This window comes from Pezoporus wallicus, unplaced genomic scaffold, assembly GCF_028554395.1.
Source record: "Pezoporus wallicus isolate ANWC-B61680 ecotype Strahan unplaced genomic scaffold, APGP_CSIRO_Pwel_v1 contig_3817, whole genome shotgun sequence".
Classification (NCBI taxonomy): domain Eukaryota; kingdom Metazoa; phylum Chordata; class Aves; order Psittaciformes; family Psittacidae; genus Pezoporus; species Pezoporus wallicus.
This window is the reverse complement of record NW_026635157.1, coordinates 11,298,495-11,323,582: the sequence shown is the minus strand read 5'-3', so window position 1 is coordinate 11,323,582 and position 25,088 is coordinate 11,298,495. Positions and strand designations below refer to the sequence as shown.

Below are 25,088 nucleotides of genomic sequence, written 5' to 3'. Positions count from 1 at the left end.
TCAGCTTTCCCATCTTTCATATATAGTAAGTGCTACTTCCAAATACCTTTAAAGGTTTTAAGGTTTTCACAAATAATTTAAGTAACTAAATGTTTGGGGTTTTTTTAAATAGCCATATTTGTATAGTAGTGGTTACTATTAGGGTAGTTACTAGAGGCTAATGATAATTTGAGCATCAAAGTAGAAAGTGAAGACTACATTTAGAAACAAACAGCAAATTATTTTTCCAGACCAAAATAAACAATTTAGTATTAATTTGACCCAACATTTTTTAGAGTAACCAAACTGCACTGAGAAGCTTATTGAAACAGTGAGCAAGGTTTTGAAAATGAGCACTCTTAAGATAAGCAGTGACTGACACTGATTAAAGGGATTTCTGTGACACAGCACACGTAAGAGGTGGGTTGGTTTTAAGTCAACACAGAATGATCAGTTTTTCATAAGTAAATCCATGAAATCGTGTTTCATTTTCTGTCAGAGCCTCAAGAACAGATACCTACTTGTTCCAAAAACACTGTGAAGAAATATCAAAAAATACAGATGCTATTCTTAGGTTTATTTTCAGATCCCTCATACATATGGCTTTTAACAAGTGTCTCTATTTTCAACAATCTGTAGTTTTCAAGCTTTTGATCATGTTAACAAACACTGGGGATTCACAGATATGTAAACGTGTTTTAATTGGGCTAATTAATTGTAACACACAAACTTCAAAGGCAAATAAAAAAAAAAAAAACAACTTTCCTGAAATTTGGGTATCTGCCAACAGCTGACACTATTACCACCTTCCCATCAGCAAGGGCAGTTTTCCCCCTTATTCTCACTGATCCTGCCTGCAGATTCCATGTCCTGCCTTCTGCCAACATCATCGCTTATCAGATCTTCCCAGAAGCCAAAGCAACTCTGCTCCACTGATTTTTATTGCAGTGCTATGTTGTTCTGCCAGGCTAATGGTTTAAACCAGCTGGTTGATTCAGCAAGTCCCAAAGTGTGCAGAATGCAAGCAGTGGCCTTAGACAGCCACAAACAGGGAGGGACAGATCCTCACCAGGCTCCAGGGCTGACAAAAGTGCCCTTACCTCTTCTCCTGCTTTTTTTCATGTAACCTGTGTTCATGTAACACAGGTCTACACGTGAAGATAACAACTGTGTTAAATAAGTTAGAATTGTAACAAGCTTACCTTTTCAGGGCCACAATAAAACTGAAATCACACATGAAGTGGCTTCACGCTTCCTTATGACTAGGTAGCATTTCCCCTACTACTAAACACCAGGAAGCTGTCAGGGACCAAGGAGACTCTGGCTGACCCACACTGGGTGTGGTGATCAGGGGAATATGTTCATACACTCACGTGAAACCACAGGTAGACTTGACTGCCTCATTTTACAACCATGCCCAAAGGGTGTTCCTGCTCCTTCAGCAGTGAAGTTATTTTCTCCAGTTCAAACTGCAGTTCCTGAAACTTCCAAATGTCAGTCTTCTGACAGTTTAAATCTGTTTGTACTGCTCTCCTCTAGATGCTTCCCACAAGGCTTCCTGCTCTTCAGATGAGAAAAGCGGGCGAATGACATCCCCCAATGGAAAAAATGAAGAGTTACTTCTCTGAGGATGTGCTGTAATTCAGGCAAGAAGCTGAGCAGAAAAATCACTGAATGTTTCCCACCATTTTCATCCACTGTCATACACCAAGCCCACTGTTAACCCTAACTTCAAATGAAAGAAAGAGTTCTTATCGGGAGAGAATAATAAGGTAATATAAAACTGAAACACTTCAGAAAAAGCAAACAAATCCCCGGTGAAATAGAAAAATAGTGGAAAAAAAAAAACAAAACAAAACCAAACATGGAAGCCATAGGGCTCCCAAACCTCACCTCTGAGAGCTAACCCTACTCAACTTGCTTAAGAGTAACTCCAGCTCACACTAACCTAACAATATGGCAATAAACATCAGAATTATTTGTCCTTTTGAGTTACTGTTACCCTCAATACCTCCCAAATGTTTCTTACTAAAAAAGAAGCACTTATACTTCCAAATGACCAATGGTCTTAGATATACTTTAAAAACAACAGCAACAACAACAACAACAAAAATAAATAAAATAATCCCTAGTTCTTTGCTGGGATAGATGTAAAAAAAAAAAAACAAAACAGGCACACACACAAAAAAAAAACAAACAAAAAAAAAACCAAAAAACAAAACAAAAAAAACAAAACAAAACAAGAAACCACAACCAACAACCAAAACCAAAACACAAAAACTTCCAAGAATCTTCCAAAATTGCATAGAATTTCATCCTGCAAGGTACAGAGGTACAGAAAAATGACTCTTTGGGTACAGTAACTGAGGAAGAGATGTCTTGCTCAATACGCTTTAAGGAAGGCTTTCCTTCATATTATTACAAAAATATTTAAGGGTTCAAGGTTCTGTAACTCCCTCAAAATTGTTTTAAAAAAATATTGTTCTGCGCAGTTAGTTAAGTATTTTAAGGTCTTCACAACATCAAACTATGAGCTTCTCTACTCAAACAGAAAAAAAAAATCAAATCCTGATTGACATTCTGTCTTGCAAATATCTACATTCTGCTCTAAATAGATGGCAAGAAGTTGCTATGATGTTTTTCTCAGAACTCTTATTTAACATTTTCCAACTCTGCAAAGGCATGAGAAAATTAAAACTCTTTTGTTGGAAGCAGAGTGCTTGAAAGCTCATTGGCAGAGCAGTTACATCCACTTTTCAAGAACACATGTAATCCTCTCTCTGGTTTCCCCAAATAGAGAAGGGAAGAATGCAGAAAGAAGGAGCAGCTCACACAATATGTTTTTACTTCCATGTGCCATCTGTTAACAGTTTCAGCTACTTGGATAAACATGTATTTATAATCATCAGGAAAGATTACATTCTTGTCTACATGCAGTTAACAGCTGTTCATGAACAAGTCCAAGGTGAATGTATTCTTACAGAGCCTTTAGTTAAAGGGTGCACAGCCATATGATATTTTGAAATGATAATATACAAAAAAAGAACTATTCAGTAGTGGGTGCTTATGAAATAAGCTAAATATAAAACAATCCACATGATTCATCACAATAGGGTCTACCTATATGCTCACCACTACCTACACAATGCAGAACCTACCAGCACAGCCTTGTTCTTTGGCAACTGGAGGGAGAAGAAGAAATTACATGTCTAACACGAGTATCTATGTAGACAGATATAGAAACCTTTTGCTGTTATGTTTCATGTTAATTTATGAAGTTGGATTAAAACACTTCTCTACAAAACGTTCTTTTATCTTGAGAAAAGTAATTGCTTTTTTACTGTAGTTCACCTGCCTCTTTGGCAGACAAACTGTAAAACCATTGCAGCTTCAATGAGCTCAGTTTAGCACCCCTGTCATCTTGGATCCTTCCTGCCTTGGCCTCTTGAATAAGTGAAAATAATCTGACCTAAAATGACATGATAGTACACTACCCGTAACTACACACTGGGAGCAACAATCTTTCATTTCTGGTGGAAGTGATTTTAAGATGAAAAATGGCAATTGCAGCCTCGTGAGAATTTTTTAGTCTTCTCCTGAAATTGCTGTTCAGCAGGAATAGCAACAAGCCTCACAATACACAGGGCACTGCTGGGGTAGGCCCATCCTTCGTAGAAGCAAGTCAATATGGCTCTGACTTGCAAAGTCAGCTTCACCTGAAAGCGGCTCAGAAATGCCCTATCTGGACCGGGATACTATTTTTAACATGTACATGTTCAAAAGGAATGCAGAAATACCTGACATACCTGGCTACATAGTAGTTTAAAGCATATACCTGCTAAGTGTAAATTAAGTTTGCTTCAAATGTTCATAATTGGGGGAATTACAGTATTAGGTTAATACAAGCATAATTGATTTTTCTGTTTTTTATTTTTGTATGACAAATAATCACTGAAGACACCAAAAAAGTTAAACCTCAGCACTGCTAACTGACATTACATATGGCAGTATTAGACTTGTTCCACAGACTTCAGTTCCATGTACCAGCTGAACATTCAAATCATACTTGTGTTATTATCAAGTAAAACATCTCATTAATTCTCATTGTTTACTGTATGAAAACACATGCTAAATTAACAAAAATCTTCAGCATACAGGTTGCCATAGTATTACAAGTAACCTTTTTATTCTGCACTCACTACATTTGTATGTACTATGCGAGTTCTCAGATGGATTAAGATGTGCATAGCACAGACTGTGTCTCCACAGTGATGCTAAGCAAGCCAGAACTGCTGACCATGTTATGAATGTGAACACAAGAGGCTGAACACCGTGAGCACAGAGGACTTTGGGAACTTCCTGAACTTGCAGTTCCACATTATGACAATAGTTGTCTGTCAGCGGTCACCTGTTCTGCATTCTGTCTGTGTCTTACTGCTGACTGCCAGATTTGATTTCACTGAGAAGGTGCCAGTAGACCACTTTTAACACATCGTACACAAATAATCTTTAACTTTAGAGTATGCTGATAACTTAATCCTCTTTTCTATGTAACACTGACAATCTAGAGCTGCTACGGTGACACATGCAGATACTGAATCTGTGTTACCAAACACTCTAAACAGGCTGATTTCAATGACAGATACAAAGCTGCAAGACATAACAAAGATTAATGGTGCTCAAAACATCTAAATCAGCTATCAAGCGTTAGTTTGTAAAAACTGTTTACATTTTACTTCAGGAAATGCATGTCCTGGGATCCTGCAGCTAACCAGAAGAGACAGACCAATTCATGTTCAAACTGAGTTTCTGTTACTTGTTTTCAGAACCACTGTTTTCCTTGGTCCGCACCAGCCATACCATGTTAGCTCAATATCAATCATCCTTAGAAAAGACATTAACGACCAGCACAATACCAACAGCTTGTTTACAGGAAAGGAAACAAGTCCAAAAGAACAAGTTACTCCTTAGAGAAAAATAGCAAAGACTCATTTGTAAAATTAAAATACTGAATGCTGTAACATGGGTAATGAATTTGCACATTAGGTAGATGATGTCCAGGAAGACAAGGTAGAAGAAAGTTGCCTGAAGTTTGAATCTTTCATAATTCCATGAGGTGACTCATGCTGCCGACAAAGCTTCCACTAAGCTTGGTGGAAGAGGCAACATAGCAACTCACAATCCAGGGATGGAGGTTATTTTTCATTTTAATTGGCTTGGGAAAGAAAACATGAAAGAAAAACTAAAATATCATCTTTAAAGTTGCCTATAATTACTGCTACCTGCCATGGCAATAAGAGTAAGCAAATAGGAAATACTATTACCATTGCTATGTGGGAGCTTGCATTGTAGAAATCACTTGATATGTCTTCCTAATGCTAAGAAAATCAAAGCTTAAGTACATTTGCTATCACAAAAGGCAACAACAAGTGAAAACATAAAGCCCACTAATAATTATATCTGTATTTTCTCGTAAAGCCTGGAAATCCTAGCTTCATTTTAAATAAGGTATGTGACAAATCTCCCTGAAGAATGTCAGAAGAATATCAATCTCTTCCTGAAAAACACCAGAACACGCTCTAGATGACAGACTCATTTGGGACCCTTTTGTCACAATTTATTTGAAAATAAAAATCTACATAACTTTATTTCCTGAATAATGAGTATATTTCTGCAGGCAATCTCTATCAGTTTTGTAAGCAAATTTTACACCTATGCTCTACACAGCCAACTTCATTTTGTAACTATATTAGAGCAGAGATAAAATAGCTCTACTGCTCTAAACTGCAAACTTTAATTATATCTTAAATATCATCACTATGGAACTAAAGGAGGTAACACCTGGAAAACCTCAATATTAAATAACATAGGTAAAAATTACTTACCAACTTGAATCGCAATATTTATATGCGACTAAAGGCTCCTTTGTACATGATGAAAATTTACTACACTGAAAATTACAGTAATTGAACTAATAAAGGTGAAGCAGTCAAAGCCACATTTTAACAACACAAACTGTGTCAGCTTTAATAAACTAATCTGACTTTAAACTGTATGAGTGATACCAATGGAAAATCAGAAGTCCTTCTGTGCTTGCTAAGTTTTCTTGGATCATTTTTCAGATGTTGAACTCCAGCTTCACCTAGCACTTTCAGAAAAGTGCTAGGGAAAAAAATAAAATCATTTTTACACAGTCAAGTTCCATTTGCAGGTGCACACCTTCCCTATGTGATCTTTGGAGGCATAAAGTATCTGGCCCTATTCTTGGTCTGGAATAAATTTACCCTACCAGATAATACTCAAATTATTAAGCTTCCCAATTCATATAGTTTGACTTTGATCTGATTTTCCATTTTTATGAAAACAGTACTTGATTTTTTTATTACATTTTAAACAAACATTAATTACAAAATTCTTTTTCTGGTTTTGTTCTGCTTATTTCAAACAAACACAATAAACCTGTTAAATACACTTGAGGCAGATTCTGGTCTCATTTTGACATATATATTTTGAAGGCAAATATCTAATTATTAATTTTTTTTTTGCCAAACATGGATTCTCCCTAGAAATACTTGTGCCTTCACTTCCTGTCACTATCAGTGCTCCAGAGTTAATTTAACTAGCTATTAAACAGTGCCGCAAGAAATATCTGTTGCCTATTACTTCACGTCCCAGCTACAGCAAGTTGCCACTGAAGTGACAACTTTCAATTATCATCCCTGCCTTTGCCTTCTGGTGCCAGCTGATCCAGCAGTTCCTCTTCTGCTGATTCTCGCATTTGGAGCCTTCCCTGCAACTTATCCCTTATCCCTTCCGTGCCCACCTGAGAAAAATCCCCTACAGCATTTTGCATTTGTTACAGGTTCAGAAAATTCCTGAACACAAATGCCAGAGACCTGCCTGAAGTGAAGTCAAGTCTCCAAACAGCACTGGCACAAGGTTTTCTCCCAAACTCCTCTGTGAAAACAGCCTCCCAGATCTTAAATGAAAGTACAGCTTTTTTTTTCCCCACAAACCAACAAGGCTGGTCTGCTGAGTGCAGCATCAAGGCAGAAGTCCCAGGCAGTTCTGCTGCAGCCCTAGCTGAGCAGGTGCAGGTTACAGCATCAAAAGCAGTGTGATGCTGATCTACAGACTAAAAAAGTGCTGACTTATCTATTAGCTAAAAAGCACTGGAGCCTCCTGGTTCCCCAAACCACTCCCTTGCCTCCCCTTTATTTTTGCTGTATGGTTTGGCTAGACTTTCTTCTGGGTGTTTGCAATTTTTTAGTTTTTAATCATTTCCCTCCTCATTGTTAAAGCAAGAACCTGTTCAGGGAGGAAGCCAAAGAGCACTAAGGGGAAGAAGTAGCATTTGCAAAATGACACCATTATCTTTCATGCGCTGTGCTTTACAACCGTCGCAGCCCAAAGTATTTTTGACTCAAACTTATCAGAAAAGACTGCTGTGAAAGTACATGGATTTGGAATACATTAAACAAATATTGCCTGTTTTATATGAAGCTACCAACGTTTTTACTCAGAGTTTGTGTCACAGATGTTCTGTAGCGGGGGCACTGCTCTGCAATCTGAGACATACACAGCACTCGCAGAACCAGTTTTAACACAACAGTAAATTTACTGTAGCAAAATTACTATGGATTCAAAAATGGACAGGCTAGTTTTCCCAATTTAATTAACAGTCTAATTAAACTGGAGAAGAAAATTACTTACCTTCATTATGACTTTGAGCAATATTATAACCCTCTCTGTTTATCAAGAGTATCTGTACCTGGATTGCACTGACATTTTCAGATGCACAGAAAAAGAAAGTATGCCTATTGCCTGTACTACTGATCCTGCCACTTTTTTTTGAAAATGAGCAAGACATATATGTGCTCAAAATAAAACACTAACTTTAGAACCAGAAACATGAAGACATATGTATTTCAGCACACATCCCCATTACAGATCTGACCACAGCCAACAAGATCCTGAAAGCATGCACATTTTTCAGTACTTTCTTACCACACATAATACCCTTAACAAGAGGGAGAAGAAATAAAATTAAAAAAAATAAAAAATCTGCAAAATGAAAGCTCTGCTGTTTGACTTTCAAAAAAAAAGAAAAGTAAAAATCCCGAACAACCCCTTTCTAATCTGGGGGACAGTTCTTCAATCAAACATATTCAGCCTAACTGATGTTTCTGTAAAGCTGCAGCCAAAGAAAGCGTATGTGTCTGGTTTAACTGTTTTGTTGTGACAAAATACCCATTTAACACATTTTTCTGTTTCAACAGGCTATGCAGTATTTATCTAACATACGTAAACAAATAATATATTAAAATGCATGCCATGTTCTATTTCACTAGGGTTTCTGAATCAAGACAAACATAAAACTGAAACTATTCACATAACTTCTTGAAAAATATTGTTTATACTACATCTTATACCTTGGGAAATTAATTATAAATCAACAGTTGAGTAACATAATTCAGACCAAATTCAATGCTACCGAGATAAGCACATCTGATATTACAGCCCCTTACAGAAAACCAGACAGCTGCGGCTAAATTTCATTCCCTTTCATTGTTCAAATATATATGTTGTTAAGATCTCATAACTAAGTCCAGGACCAAAGACGACACTTTAAGGTTAATTTTTAACCTTACAAAAACAAAAGCAAAAAATCTAGGCACATAACAAACACATTCATATACATACACGAACTCAATCCCACCAATACCCACTATCAGATCTGTTCACCATTGTTGGTTAAAATTGAAATGTGCCAACCATTGCAGCTTCATTCTGTGTGAAACTGTTGAAAAAACAAACTTATATCCTGTCAAGACCTATGCTAGAAAGTAGTCTTTAGTAACCTGCAAATGCACTGCATGCTGCTCGATATTTTAACCTGTATCAAAAAAAAAAATAAATAAAACCAAACAACCTAACACATTTTGATAACTTACCACAGTTTTTAGCACATCACAAAACAGTTTAGTAATTTAGTTTATATAGGAGAGAGCAAGAGGTGGTGGGGGTGGGAGTAGTGGTATTATTACTCATTATTATTAATCATTGTTTTATTTATGTTGAACAAACACAAGTTTCTTTGGGTTTGTGTGTTCTTCACAAGTACAAGTACAGAGTAAAAGGCAGCACATACGCACTCTGCCAAAGGACCAAAGGAGAAGACCAAATACCATACCCCGTCCTGCTGCCCCATTCCGCCTACTGAGGAATGCACAACCTGTGAGATACATTCACTGCCTGGCAAGCATAGCAAAGACTACGGCTTGCCGTAATTTTCAATTTTCTTATCCAAGCCAAAAAGTTGACTCAAGACTGAAAATTGAACTTACGAATTTTCTACAGGTCACTCACACCCAGGCACCAAACAGATACACACAACCACCACAGTAAATACAATGTTCACACTGAAGGACAGTAAAGTTACACCACCATAACCATAAATTAGCAGGGATGCCCCCTCCATCAACATAGAAAACGCATCTTCACTCTGCCGTGCAGTTGTCAAGTGCTATTTCACTGTCCCAGCTCAACACAGTGGAAGAGCCATGGCATGGGCTTCCATTTGCTGTTGCTTGTTTGAGAGACAGGCACAGAAGTAGTAATCCTGGTGTGTGCATCAAAGAAACCTCTGCAAGCAACTGTAAACCCTAAAACCAAAAAGGTTTTTAGCTACAGAACCTATTACAGTAAATGAATGGTATGTGAAAAGGCTTCATGGACCACATGCAAAAGACTCTAGAAGACCCTGAGGCCACACAACAAAGCAAACAAAACCAACAAAACCAACACACACCCCCACAAGAAAAAAAAAAAGGCACACAAACAACAACAACCACCAATAAAAAAAAAAACACATCACACACCAGAATAAAATCCAGCTTGGCTCACAGGATTGCACAGGGTTTCTTCTAGGTAGCCAAGGTACATTGCTGATGGCATCTGCTCCAACAAGTTCTGTATTCTTATACAAATTCTGTATTCTTTTAAACCTCTGGGAGCTGCACATCAAGACATTTATAGAAAGTAGCAAAGGAGCTCCACAACTAAGAGAGAGAGCTCTTAAAGAAGAAAATAACTTTTGCAGAAAATATCTGCAAAAAACGCAACATAACAGTTTCTAGCTTTGAGCCCAGAGCACTATCTGCCTGACTGCTCCATCACCCTGCATCCCACAGAGCAATTACTAGTTTGCAAACTTTCCATTACTTCCTTAGACACAGAAAATTATTCTAGTTCAGATGGCATTCCAGAATATCCATAACAGGGGTACAACTTACTTCAGGCAGGAAGAGGGACAAGGAGGGTGGGGGCGTCTATAAAATGCTTTACGATATCTTTAAGCAAAGGGGAAAATTCCACAATACAATATTGGTTTGTTTGTTCACTTATTTGTTTAAATACACAGAAATGCATAGTTAATCAGATTGTGATCCTAGTGCAAAGTAAATGATACATATCTTCCCCCATCTTTGAATTTTGAATGTTTTTTCATTCACAGCAACCATCTCAGGTGCTTTTTCAGTGTCACCTTAAACTAAGTCTAAACTAAAGAAAAGTACCATCTAGAGGGTAGAGAGAACTATAAAGATACAAGGGATTTATTTCCCTATGAGGAGTTCATATCACCAGTCAACATGGAATTCCTACTACATACTGCTCTGGATGAAGAAAACCTTTTGACTTTACTCCAAGCCTCAGGCTTGTTCACCATTTAGCATTAGAAAAAGACATAATACAAGAAAAGAGAAAAACTGCAAAAAAAAAAAAAACAAACAACAAAATCAAAACAACCAACACGCATTATAGTGTGCACAGACTCAAAAAACCCCAAATTTTTCTACAGCGTTTCATCTTGCCCTAAATAATGAAAGGCAGGGAAGGACAGGGGAAAAAAAAAAATTAAAAAAAAAGGGAAAAAAGAAATTCAAGTGCCTGCATAGTTCTCATTACTGGGGGGGAAGGGAACGCAGACATCTGACAGCATACAATGCTTCACATAAAAAATTACAAAACAATACATCCTATCAATGATGAACTGATGAGTTCAGACTTGTAAGTCAAGGTTGCTGACTCTTCAAAGCCTATAAATTTGGAAGCTGATTGGTTTCCAGTTCTTGAATTGCAGAGGTTTTAGTGAGCTTCTTGATAAGTGATTCAACACTGCACTATTATACTTTTTCTTTTATTTACTTTCACTTGGGGTAGTCTGGAAAACCCTAGAAGAGCACAATTCATTACTCAATCTTTTCAGAGCCTGTATAAAAATATATGAAATAAAGTATTATCAATTTCTGCTTTCCTTTAACCATCTACTTCAAGTATCTATCACTGATTACTGCCATAATACTCTTTCATTCATTTCACTTTTCATGTAAATAAAAATGTATTTTAAGAAGAGTCAAGAGGAAGAGTATATCATTCCTAGGTCCTCAACAGTTTGATGTTCACAATTTTTCCTCAAAAAGGATAGGATCTTGCAGAAGGCAATAAAAATACAACAAAATCTAAGCTTCTTACATAGAAGTAATTATGTTTTCCAACTAACAAAACCCCAAAAATCCTAAAAAAGAAAAATCTTGACAAAAGGAACCATTCAGAACTTCTTTATTTACACACCATGACTTAAGTCAATCTTGTATTTCTGAAGAATTGAATGAGCCACTCCGAGGTGGCTGATTAGCAATAGTGTGTTTTCCACTTCACAAACTCACAGTGCCTGCACTATGATGGGGAGGAGAATGCTACAGGCTTTTCATAATCTTGGTAATCAAGGTTAATATAAAATTTGCATACCACCTCGATGATGAGGGAATGTGGAATGCTTCCTGGAAGAGCCGTCACATATATTTCATCAGAAATTAAGCACTGGCTAAAAATATTACATATTTATCTCAAAGTAAGTCTGCATGAGTTTACAGCCAGTCAGTTTTCCACCCGAGACTTGTAGGTTATTAAAGATCATTTATAACATGGACTCATACATTACATTAATCTCCAAATCTTTCATTGCCTTTGGAAATGCCAAACTTCTTCTAAAACTTTGTCAGCTTACCCTGAAGATAACCACTGCCTAGTGAGGAATAGTGAAAAAAGTCAAAATGATCATCAGCTTCATTGATACTACATTATTCAATGGGAAGAAATCTGTATGTCTTGTATGTATAGCCACACAATTCCTTATACTACTCCAGTATTTCAAGTATGACATTTCTGATCTATTTTTAAGTTCAAATCATACATTTACCAAAGGAAATACAGAACATAGTAGAAAAAAAAACAAAAGCTACTAGCAGACTGTAATATAACAGAAAGCAAAAGAGTAGAAAAGACAGCACTGAAAAATTTAAACAAAGGAAAAGGGAAACTTAGAAATGCATGTTATTTTCTGAAGATCTGCGATGTTGCTAAAATTCCCTTTCTAGATATACAAACACTTCAGCTTCAAAATTGTGCAAATTCATTTTTTGTCTTCAGCACAGGACTAAGGATAGAGTAATGTAAGCAATTCCTCAGACTCCAGAGTTCCTTAGCCTGTAAAAACTAGAAGTGTCCAAAGTAATTGCTTCTATGCCACTGCTGGAATGGAGTTCTTGGTGTTTTGGGATGTCCCTGCTTGCAATGGAGAAGTATAGCATGCGTCACCAACTTAGGCAAGGTTGGCAGTTTTAACCTGATTAACAATAATCTCTGATATTTTTAATTGTAAAAATTCTTTGATATTAATTTGTCATACTTGCCCTTCTTTTATTGTATCAGACCCCAAAACAAATTAGCTATCTCCAAAATATGCTAACAAAAATTAAATCCACCAAGCTAGGAAAGCTACTATACACATCTCCATATGATAATTTAAAAGATACTAAGAAAAAAGAAAGAAGGAAAAAAAAAAAAAAGGGGGGGGGGGGGGGGGGGGTAGGTGGAGACCCAACATAACATAACACCATATATCACCAACATTTACTTGCTTTCCCACCATCATGATTCACTTATCCCTCAGGAAATTCCTGTGCTCATAATGAACTAATTCTGGATGGAAAAAAAGCACATTGTGGCTAGCCTGAAGAACATTGCTGAAACAATGCCACAGACCTGAACTAACAGTCAAAACAAGCATTATCATTTATAAGAAAAAAAGAAAGAGCTTCCATGAAATCGCCAGTACTTATGGTGGTACTGAAAACCTGGAGGCTGGGAGCTCCCCTTCTACTCTGCACACTATGATTTTCCAGTTTGAAGACTGGAATGAAACCATATTTGTAGAAGTCCTTTGAGAGCTGTAAGTGCTTTGTGATCTACAGAACTAAATTATTAAAACACTGCTGGTAATCACTCTGCTGGAATTCAATCTTTCTTTGTCCTCACCAAATTGATAAACCTCTCAGAAGAAATGAGACAGAAATGTGACAGATATGCTTGCACACTTTCATGTTTACCCTAACAGTTAAAAAAGATGGTATTTTGTTTGTACTAACGAGTCTTGGAGAAGCAGAAAGAAGTTTGTTATAAAAAAGCATTTCTCTGTAACTCTTTAATAAACTGTATAAAGAAACTCAGTCTTTTGATTAAGTGCTGTCTAGCAAGTAACAGTCAGGAAAATACTTCGGGGTTTACAAAGGACTTCTGACAAGAAAGCAACATCGTTCCTATTTGGAGATATTTCCAAAAGGGTCCAAGTTTTTGATCATTAGTGACAGCAGTAAGCGGTGAGACAGTTTTAACTAATGGAAAATACAGAGAACAGAAGGAAAAGGAAAGAAACAGATTTATAAACCATTTCATTGTGTTTTAATGAACTAGGAACAAAATTGTTTACAGAGTGTCACCTTAAATTCTTTAAAGTCATGAAGTATTCTCAAAAGAGTTGTTTCACAAATGGGATGCTAAAGAATGATGAACTTGTATGTGGAGTATTTTGGTGACTTATACTACTTACCAAAAACAAGCTGTTGCAAGTTTAAGGGGTGAGGGAGGTATCTGTCTCAGTTTAATATTAAGTTAGTTTCTTTAACTAAAAAGCTAGCCAACCTTTTACTAAATAATCTTTGTATCTCTGCTAGAGCAAACTTCCAGCCACACACCAAAACAAAGTTCTAATTCACACTTTATTTCTGAGAATGCTTATAAACTCAAAGAATTTAAAGGGCTTAATTTGTAAATCTCACTTAAAAAAAAAAAAAAACCTAAAAAAAAAAAAAAAAAATCTATTACCCCAAGTTAGATTGAAAGGAGATGAGAAGGGGAGAAGAGTCAAAAGGAATGGGTTTAGAGCTGGTACTGGCAGATGAAATTATTTTTTCATTTCTACAGCCAGAACAAAAACTTTCACAAAATACAACTAGACTGGTTAGGTAAGCACAGAATATAAAAATTGCACTTAGGCAGTTTAGGAATACAGAAACAAATTAAGTATACATCTACTGAGGGAAGCAGGAAAGAGGCCTTTGCCCTTTGGATAAAACTTAATAAGTTAGCTGTTCAGGCGAAAGGTCTACTTACCAAAATATCTTTTCCTGGTCATAAGGAAAGGTAAGAACAGGGCAAGCATGCACATCACTTCTGTGTGCCCCCAAAAACAATTCTCTGCTCCTCCAGCTGCTTTCAGCTCATGAGACTTACTAGACTTGTTAGTCTAATTACAGATTTCTACTAGTTCTCTTTCAAGAACTTGCCCAGCATCTCCTCAAGCCTACATTCTCCTCTGGCATCCACAACAGTTAATTCTGAGAGACTTTCATGGGTCTAGAGCCTGCTGTGTGACCTATCTCCATTTGCTTCTTTTCAGTCTGCTTCCCCCACCAGAGCAAAAAGGCCCCTAATTCCTGAACTGGAAGAGGACTCCCCCTCGTGACAGTGACAATTTTGCAGAACTCTATTATAATATTCTCCTGAACTGTGTCTTTTTTCCAGGTCAGAGAAACTTGACCTACTGAGCACTGCCTCTCACGTACACCTACAGACCACTCCTCTGGCTCTGAACTCTTGCTCGTGCTGAGATTTGCACAAGATGACTTTGCCATCTCATAACTCAACACCCAAGACTTACACAGAAAGTTTTAACATTAACTCATTTGACTGCTTGGTCAAATTAAAGTTCTTAAAGTTTTTGAATGTAACACTTTCTACAACTTACACTGGTCCCAAATTTTATTCATCAAGTAAGTCTTTGGTATTGTTTTCTGTATTCCAATATATTTTCAATAAAATCCTGTGAATGTATCAGTCCTTTGAAATGCTTTGTTGTTGGTTTTTTTTTTTAAGAGCTTCTTTGGATTTGCTTGATGCTACATACTGTTCCAAGGTTACAGAACGTCTAGAATCAAGGACATCTGTCTTATAAATTGTAAGTGGGAGTTTGGGAGACTGAGTTTCTTCTTAAGTTGGCCTGTAACTCAGTTCTACACAGCTCACACAGGCTGTATGTACTTCTGTTCCTTCCACTACCATTTCTGCACACAGCAGAAAATGTCTACAGGTCAACAAATTTATAATAGTGATCTGATATTCTAAAAGGCAATAAATTATTGTATTTCACAAAAATTCTACTCCCTACTTTATCTGGCACATGGCCCAACTGAACACAGCATTAGAGAATCTTCAATCAGAGGAACCTTCTCCTTTTACACATCTACTACAGTTTCAAGACCATTTTAGATTATTAAAAAAAAATATTTCCAAGATCTTTGAGCAACTTAAACATTCATAAATCCTATAAATCGTCAGTAGTAAAATAAAGATTCATTATCCAAATCAGGAGTCACAATTCAGCAAGAAAATTATTTTGCCTTCTAGAGTTTTTCTGCACTTTTTAAATTGGTCAGTCATCATTAGTCTTTGTGAACTGATAGAAGAACTTCTTGGTATGGTTCAGTATTTTTATTTTGCTATCTATACACCCAAGTTTAACCATCACTTTATCAAGCTGGCATCCTAGCCAGCCTCTTTGTAAAACTACAGAGCACTATTACTGTATAATGAAGTTTTAAAGAACCATAAAGAAACAATTCATTTTTTACAAGTTTGAGATTTATGGTTCCAAGTCTATTAATTTCTGATCAAAGGTTACAAAAAACAGAGAGCTGTAATATAAAACCAAAACCAGAAAGTCCATGGTTCACTTTGTCAAGCAGACCTCACTATGTAATCAAGGAAGGATGTGACCCTGTGTGAGCAGAACAAATTTACTGGGTGGGTGGAATGACAGAGAAAGTAAGAAACAACAAAATAGGAAAGACTTCTGGGAGACCATGTTTGAAAACCAAACAAAAAACCCCACAAACAAAACAGAAAATAAGAACCCAGATTCAAAAAGCATGACACAGGTAGCAAGGGAAGTGGAAAATGACTGTGACAAAAGCAAAAAGGAAGACACAGCCCTTAGCTGCTGGATAATTCCTACTGTCCAAAACAGGAGAGAACGTGGGGAAATGAACAGAAGCATTAGTCAAAACAACACATCCAGACAGGAATAAAGAGCTCAACTAAAATGTGTTACAGTAGTAACCAACACAGATGACAGAGAGACAAAACTCCCAGACAAAGTTTAAACAGCCAAAATCCCCAAATATTTTTTCTTTGAAGGAAACTTGAGGCAGGTAAAAGGTGGCATATTTCCAACTGAGTGATAAAAAAAGGACTCCAGAACCAAGATGGACAGATATTAAACCATACCCTCAATCCCAAGGAATTCCCTAATCAAACCTTTTTCCTCAACTGTTTATCCACGTGTTAGAAAAGCAGAACAGAAAACCCAGATGCCTTGCTAGCAGGCATGAGAAGACAGACCGTATCATTACAGGACTGCCAAAACTCCCCTAAGTACAAAACGTGATAACTGAAGCATTGCAGGCCCCATGCTTGGAGAAACCCACATGAACAGTTCTAACATGGAATTAACATTAGAGTTTCATGTCATATAAACCATAGCCACTAAAAGTTAAACCATAGCAAAACCATGGACTATATGGCCTAACCAGAATATTGAAAGGCACTACTTTGGTTTTTCAGCTCAAAGTCCTTGAACAACAAATAGGCTCAAGACTGGAAGTGTATTCTGGGGGAGATATGACCATGACTTTGTCCTGTTTGTGAACTCTTCTACAACCTTCCACTTTTACCTACCATCACTGGCAAAGGCTCTGACAACACCATCCAAGTCTTGGAAGGCAGAAGCAGGGACTGTGAGAATGAAGACCTTGGGGCCACTGTAGGAGAGGATCTGGTTCGAGACCATCTTAAAAATCTGAACGTGCACACGTCCATAGGTCATGATGAAATCCATCCTTGGGTCCTGAAGGAGCTGGCAAATGAAGTTGCGAAGCCGCTGGCCATCATATTTGAGAAATCATGGCAGTCAGCTGAAGTTCCCGATGACTGGGAAAAGGGAAATATAACCCCCATTTTCAAGAAGGGGAAAATGGATGACCCGGGGAATTACAGACCAGTCAGTCTCACCTCTGTGCCTGGCAAAATCCTGGAGCAGATTCTCCTGGAAGGCATGCTAAGGCACATGAAAAACAAGGTGCTTGATGACAGCCAGCATGGCTTCACTAAGGGGAAATCCTGCCTGACCAGTTTGGTGGCCTTCTATGATGGGGCTACAGAACTGATGGACAGGGGTAGAACAGTTGATGTCATCTACCTGGACTTGTGTAAAGCGTTCGACACTGTCCCACACGACATCCTTGTCTTTAAATTGGAGAGACATCAATTTGATGGATGGACCACTCGGTGGATAAAGAACTGTCTGGATGGCCGCACACAAAGAGTTGTGGTCAATGGCTCAATGTCCATCTGGAGACCAGTAATGAGTGGTGTCCCTCAGGGATCGGTGTTGGGACCGGTCTTGTTTAACATCTTTGTCGGTGACATGGACAGTGGGATTGAGTGCGCCCTCAGCAAGTTTGCCCATAACACCAAGCTGTGTGGTTCGGTTGATACCCTGGAGGGAAGGAATGCCATCCAGAGGGACCTTGACACACTTGTGAAGTGGGCTGATGCCAACCTCATGAAGTTTGACCATGCCAAGTGCAAGGTTCTACACCTGGGTTGGAGCAATCCCAGGCACAGCTACAGGTTGGGCAGAGAAGAGATTCAGAGCAGCCCTGCAGAGAAGGACTTGGGGGTGTTGGTTGATGAGAAAATGAACATGAGCTGGCTTCAGTGTGCACTCGCGGCCCAGAAAGCCAACTGTATCCTGGGCTGCATCAAAAGGAGCGTGACCAGCAGGTCGAAGGAGGTGATCCTGCCCCTCTACTCTGCTCTCGTGAGATCTCACCTGGAGTATTGTGTGCAGTTCTGGTGTCCTCAACATAAAAAGGACATGGAATTGTTGGAACAAGTCCAGAGAAGGGCCAGGAGGATGATCAGGGGCTGGAGCACCTCCCGTATGAAGACAGGCTGAGGAAGTTGGGGCTGTTCAGCCTGAAGAAGAGAAGGCTGCGTGGAGACCTCATAGCAGCCTTCCAGTATCTGAAGGGGGCCTATAGGGATGCTGAGGAGGGACTCTTCATTAGGGACTGTAGTGACAGGACAAGGGGTAACGGGTTAAACCTTAAACAGGGGAAGTTTAGATTGGATATAAGGAGGAAGTTCTTTCCTGTTAGGGTGGTGAGGCACTGGAATGGCTGCCCAGGGAGGTTGTGAATGCTCCATCCCTAGGCAGTGTTCAAGACCAGGCTGGACAAGGCCTTGGGTGATACGGTTTAGTGTGAGGTGTCCCTACCCATGTCAGGGGGGTTGGAACTTGATGATCTTGAGGTCTTTTCCAACCCTAACTATTCTATGATTCTATGATCATAGACAGAATACAAAGCTAAGCAAAAATTCAGTTTGATCCTATAAGGCTGTTATAATCATCACAGAATCATAGAATCATAAACTGCACTATGTTTTCCCAGAAAATAAAACAACAGAATACAGTTAAGGAAAGGCAAGTAAATGGATTATTAAAATAATAATAATCCCCTAAGTGAAAAGAAATGTTAAATTCATCCAAAAATACATAAGCTGTATCTATGCTGTGTACTAGCATGGCATGCAAAAAAAACACTTAAGTTTTGAACAGGAAGCAATAAAGGCATAGCTGAGCACAGAAATGTTGTTTAAGAGCTCATGAGCCTAGGTGCAGCACTTCATTAGTACTATTAACATGGTCATCCAGTAACTTCCAAGTCCCTGCATGAGACTTCCTTATAATGTTACCTGTGCTATTTAGCCCTGCTAATCTCTAATCTCTTTCCTCACTTAAGTGAAGGAAATGGTGATGAACTTGACCTGATTAACAAAGTACATGCAAACAGTTATGCTCCGGAGTCATCTTTAGCAGTGACCTTGCTTGTACAGGCAGGGATCCAATTCCCAGTTTAGTAAAGAACCATTTATATCTCGTTATAAAAAAATGCATATCTCCCTAAGTGCTAGCTAAACTGATCAACCAGCAGGAAGATCAACGTGCCAAAATCACGAGCTAGATCTCTACCAAAAAAAAAAAACAAAACTATGAAAAAGACTTCCATGCTGAAGAATAACTGAAAACTTACACCAAAGACAAAAACAATGAAGAGTGATGTTGACTTTGAGACCTCAACGAACCACTGAAAACCACAAAAATACTGACCCTGTTTATACAAACAAGCAGATGTGCAAAGACAGCATGCAGATTTCCCCTCTGATTCATAAAAGCAATTGGGCAAGTCATACACAAATCATGACAGGTTGTACTAACAGTTCTCCAGTCCTTCCCCAGATTAATTTTTAATTTAAAAATAAAACTGTGTTACACGATATCAACATTCTTCTGGATGACCAAGCAAGGAAGAGAATGAATTTAAGCACAGCCTATAGAGAGATAATGTGAAGGCTGTAACATAAGTGAAAAATGGCCATGTTGCTAAGATAAGGCCCCAACCACCAATCCTGCTGTCAAGCCTGGCCATCTGTCAGCAGAAACCTGATTTACTGCATATAATACTGCTATACTTGATTTCTACTACATTCTTATAAAAGGCTCCTGTTTTTTTTAAGCACACTAAAAGCTACTTTCTAGCAACAGTAAAGGGTTAATAAAACACCCTCTCAGAAGCCAAGCTCTATGGAACCAGGTTTCAGAACTTTAAATCAAATTTCACCCAGTTTCAATGTCACTGATAGATTAAATTCCTTTATAAATAAAAATATTAAAACTAGGGAAACAAAAACCAAATAAAAACATAAAATGACAGTGAATTACATTGGTTTTACCACCTAAGTAGGGCTGCTTGCACTAATACTTGTTTTTTATGGAGATTATTTTGATGGCAGACAATTGCAAAGAACTCTAGAAAAGGCACTTTAAGAAACTATTCCTACAATACCACTATTCAAGAAAACCATTAAAAAAAAAAACAAAAACAAAACCCCAAGCCATTTGCTTCATTTGGTAACTAGTTTGGACATCCAAACTGTTTGCAAGAGCACTAATGACCTGAACCATGCTTAGACAGGGGCCTGTAAGACCTATGTATAATGATAACACCTCATGGTGTAACAACTCAGATGAGTGCATCTAATCCAACTCTTCCCCCTCCTACATGCCAGGACAAAAATGCCTGTGTATGAGACTCATCCTTCACATAAAATACCCACTGAGCAAAACAGCTGTAGGTACTTTCTCAGGTTAATCAAACAAATCAAATAACAACATCTAGTAATAACAAGACAATTTTTCTCTCTAAACAACAGCCCTACACTGCGGGTGGTTTTGTCCCATAGCGAGCAAACAGGAGAAAAGCATGTCCTGAGCAGCTGCTCATTAGGTGAGAACCATTCTGCTTGTACAGCAAATGAAGTAAATGTCTCATGGAAAAAAAAACAAAACCACCACAGTTTACGGTCATGTAATTAGACATGGTAACACAGGCATATCCAAAAGAGGAGGGAAGACAGATACAAATTGCAGTTCCACAGGCAAATTATTTCTGGCAGTTTATAATTTTTGATGTTCCTGGACTTTAACCTTACCATTTCTTTTAATGAGGCTTGTTTCCAGCTTATTTTTGAACTATTATACAATAACAGACAACTTTGAATGATTGCATCCTATAAAAAGGACCCATACCCATGTAATTATTTATTCTAAACAGAAGACTATTTAAGGACACTGGAAAATATCAGAACAGACCAAAATGAACACAAACTGCAGAGGGCCTCACCAAAAATGTTATAAGCTGGTGAGAATTTATTACAAGCTTACCTGATACTCATTGGGCCAGAAAGTGCTGACAGCCAACTCTGCTCGAAGCCAGTCTTTGCCAGTGGAACCAGTAACATTCCAGATAGGATTAGCCAGAGGCCCTTTGTTCACCCTAACCAGGATGTTCAAAGCACCCGGGTTTACACCGTTCTTGCTGTACAAAAGGTAGCTGAAATCAATGCAGTGAGTGTCGTTTTCTTTCATTGTTGGAAGCTGAAGTCGAGTCTTTTCTCCAGGGTCATGGTCTGAGGAAATCACTATCATATACGATCCTAAAGAACAGGGGAGTGGGAAAGGAAAAAAAGAAAAAACAATAGAACAGTAGTAAGGCAAAAGATAACTGCTAGGAAACTGTTCACTGTGAGAAAAAGATGGAATGCATATGTTTTCATGTCCCAAAATCTAAAAATTCAAGTAGCAAGAAATCCAGGAAGTTATAAAATGTCTAGAAGAATCACTGAAGCAGTACCTACAGAAGGCAACATATATTTCTGAGGATATATCCAGATACTTTCACCTACAAAACTTTACTCCTTCCTGTTTTAGGATCAGATAATTGGAAATACAATCACAGACAAACTGAATAAAAGTAAGAAGAGGAGCAAAGGATCATCATTATTCTGAGGTCACTGAGGCAAAAATTCTCTCAACTTGCTCCACAGGTTCCCCAAAACTGAAAAATATTGAATAATAAGGTCCACATTCCCCAATGCAGCTTTATCACACCTTTTCCTTCCCAGAAAAAGAGGCAGACTTGAATTTCAGATACACGAGCATAACTCACTTAGGACACCAAAACCACATCTGTCCTGAAAAGCTGGGTTTGCTGCTCTGTTTGCCAACGGATTTGAGGGGATAACAGAACCTTCTATAGCTGGAAGACAGCCCATCTTGCAAATTTATTTTACAAATATACAGAAGGCAGAACAAGCTGAGCCTGTCTGGCTACAAAAGCAGAAAGCGGAAATCAGATGTTTAAACAGGTTATACAGGACATAATGGAACAGTTTGTCTTGCTGCTGTGCAGCATGAACTTTAAAAACAGAGTTACCATCTATTCTGGACCCAGAGCAGCCCCATTTCTCCAAGAGTGAGAACTCCATACCAGGTACTACCTCTTGAATGAGCCCCACAGAACAAAGCTTCTGAGACACAGCATGCCAGGCAAAACTTTACAACTGGGAAAATTCAACTCAGTATACAATCTGAATCCTTCCAGCAGGAAAGTTTCCTAACCTGAACTTAACTACCCTCCTCCTTAATGATTCCAGAAGCTCCATGTTGACAGATTTTTCCTTCTACTTTCAGTCCTAAAGAGCACCACAATAAGGAGCCCTCCCTCCTGAAGAAGGTTCAGGTGAAATCCATCAAAACCACAGTTAAATTAGCCTAAATTTAAAAGATCAGATTTGTGCGTGTTTGCCCAAGTGAGTAGTCTCACACTTGTGCAGAGTATGTACATGAGTGAGCATTTAATGGTGAAAAAGCTTCTCTGAAGTATATATTTTTATAAATTATTATTATGTATGTCAACTTTTGTGCCTTTTTTAGGCAACAAGGAACTCTTGTGTTCTAGCATGTCCTCAATAGCTGTATTAACCATTCTGAAAACTGTTGACAAGCTGTTGCTCAGGAAAAGATGAAAATTTATGTGTATGGATTAAGTCATCTGTGCAACGTGGTAATTGACTAGCCTCTAAGCAATTCTGTACTAAAAAAATATAACGAAAGAAAGAGCAATACTATAGAATGAAAGCAGCTCTTACCGTACAATGCCAAGATCTTTATTTGCAGTAATAATTTTACTATTACTAGTACTATTTTTAGTACTAATCTTTTAAGAAAAGAAGTTTAAAGCAAATATTGTAACATAACTAGTTCATATTTAGAATTACATGCAGAATCTGTTATCGGATTTATTTTTAGTAGATAATTTGGCAAAGTATTTGTTTCTGACCATCTCTTCATTACTACCTATCATCATTAATACCCATTTATAAAGACACAAAGTAATCATATTATTATGATTCCTTTTTGCTTATGGTTATTTGAGGTTTGTGATTATTAGAAGTCTTTAATGATTATGGTCTAGTCTACAATCAATTGACAACTGCAAGAGAGCTGCTCAAAAAAAGTGTAAACCACTTTCATTTATGCCCTTGATGCTAGAAAAAAATCTTAGAATATGCACGTTTGCAATGTCTATCATAACAACACATATGCTCTTGTAAGCACCGGATTATTTGTGGTTGGCACACCAAAGTAATATTTTCAAAGCTTTGTTTATAAACACCATGCACATGGCAGGGGAAGGCTGTATATCAACAATTTGTGGGTTTTTTTCCCTAGAGTTAGAACAATGAAAAGGATCAGGGGAAAATGACAAAGACTGCTTTCCACATTGTTAGCACTGATTGTCCATAGCCATCTACATTGCCTCTTCACCTCTGCTATACTTACCTTGCAAATAGGAACTGATTTTTTCCTACGCAAAACAAACATTTATTTTTAACATTTCTTAAGCTGAGATCAGGAAGCAGATAAACTCTCCAACTTTTTCTGAAGGGAATCTGAGAGGGGAAGGAAGGAACAGAATATAAGAACTGACCTTAGCAGAATTTTTGAACTTATCTCAACTTATCTCAAGATAAAACCATTGGGGAGGAAAGAGAAATTGTGACCAAAGTATAACAAATGAAGTATTTCAAGATCTTATTCCTATAAATGGTACAGTCTTTGGAAGCTCCAACATATATTTTTCTGCATATCAACACATTTTACAGTACTCCACTTTTTCAACCTCATTTTTCATAATTTAAAATTACTTAGCAGCAAATTTGCATATATCTATCTACATGTGTTAGTACCACAGCATTTCATGAAATTCTCAAAGCATTCATAAGCCATTTATCACAAAGCAGAAGTATCACAAACTACTTCCCCTCCAATTTTTAAACTTCAGAGGTTATATGTTATCAAGGTACACAACCTTGCTCCTTCCTCAGTTGTCTACATACTTCAGGAAAACCAGAAACCAATGCCAAAAACCAAATACATATAAAAAATTTATACTTTGAAAACATGGAATTATTTTCTTACATCTGTTATTCAAAAGTCATTCTTTATTTGTAAATAAATGCTGTAGGAGTGAGAGTATTTTTCGCCCCCATTTATACATGCTTGCAATATCTTAAGTCAAACTTAAAAACTTTAAGCAAATCTTAAGCCCTAGATAAACTCCCTCTACAGTTTCTACAGGGTCTTTTAGAATATGTCCTTTAATATTGAAAGCTCTATTCTATGGTACTACGCATGTAGCAGAAGTTTCTCTGCAATCCAGTAGAATGAAGCCACATAAGCATGATTAATAGAAATTATAGAAAGGATAGTGTTTGAAACAAAAGATTTATAATTAAACATCCAGCAGAGTTTGAGGTAGCATAGTGTTGATGATTTTCAAGCTATAAAGTTTCCAGGTTTGAAAGGTACCGGCTAATGTTAGACTACTTTTATAAAGCAGCACCCACTGAAAGAGGGATCCATTATGAGAATAAGTACTCGAGTATTAGCACCAAATGCCCCTTCACCTACCAAAACAACTGTATATAATGTACATAACTGCATAAATGTTAGCAAACATGAAGTAAAAGGTTTAAATAAAACCAAAGCCAGAATATTTTCCTTTATTTTTTTTTAATAATTACCGACAGAGAGCAGGAACTGTTAACTTGTTATATAAAGTAATTTATATCACTATCCAAGCGAATGTCAAAATATATGGGTATTAAAAACAAGAATTTTACAGATAATGTACACTCCAGGATACACAGAAATGCTGGGGCACAGAGGTCCCAGGTGGTCA

The 25,088-nt window shown here is 37.6% G+C and overlaps 1 protein-coding gene across 10 annotated transcripts in view; it reads right to left on the bottom strand.

The window, feature by feature from the left end:
- PTPRK (protein tyrosine phosphatase receptor type K) overlaps positions 1 to 25,088 on the bottom strand; it is a 400,993-nt gene that overhangs the window by 247,930 nt on the left and 127,975 nt on the right. For all 10 annotated transcript variants that reach the window (XM_057408964.1, XM_057408983.1, XM_057408974.1 and 7 more), the window contains exon 3: positions 21,227 to 21,498. In XM_057408964.1, coding sequence (XP_057264947.1) covers positions 21,227 to 21,498 — 272 coding nt within the window. The remainder of the gene's footprint in view (positions 1 to 21,226; positions 21,499 to 25,088) is intronic.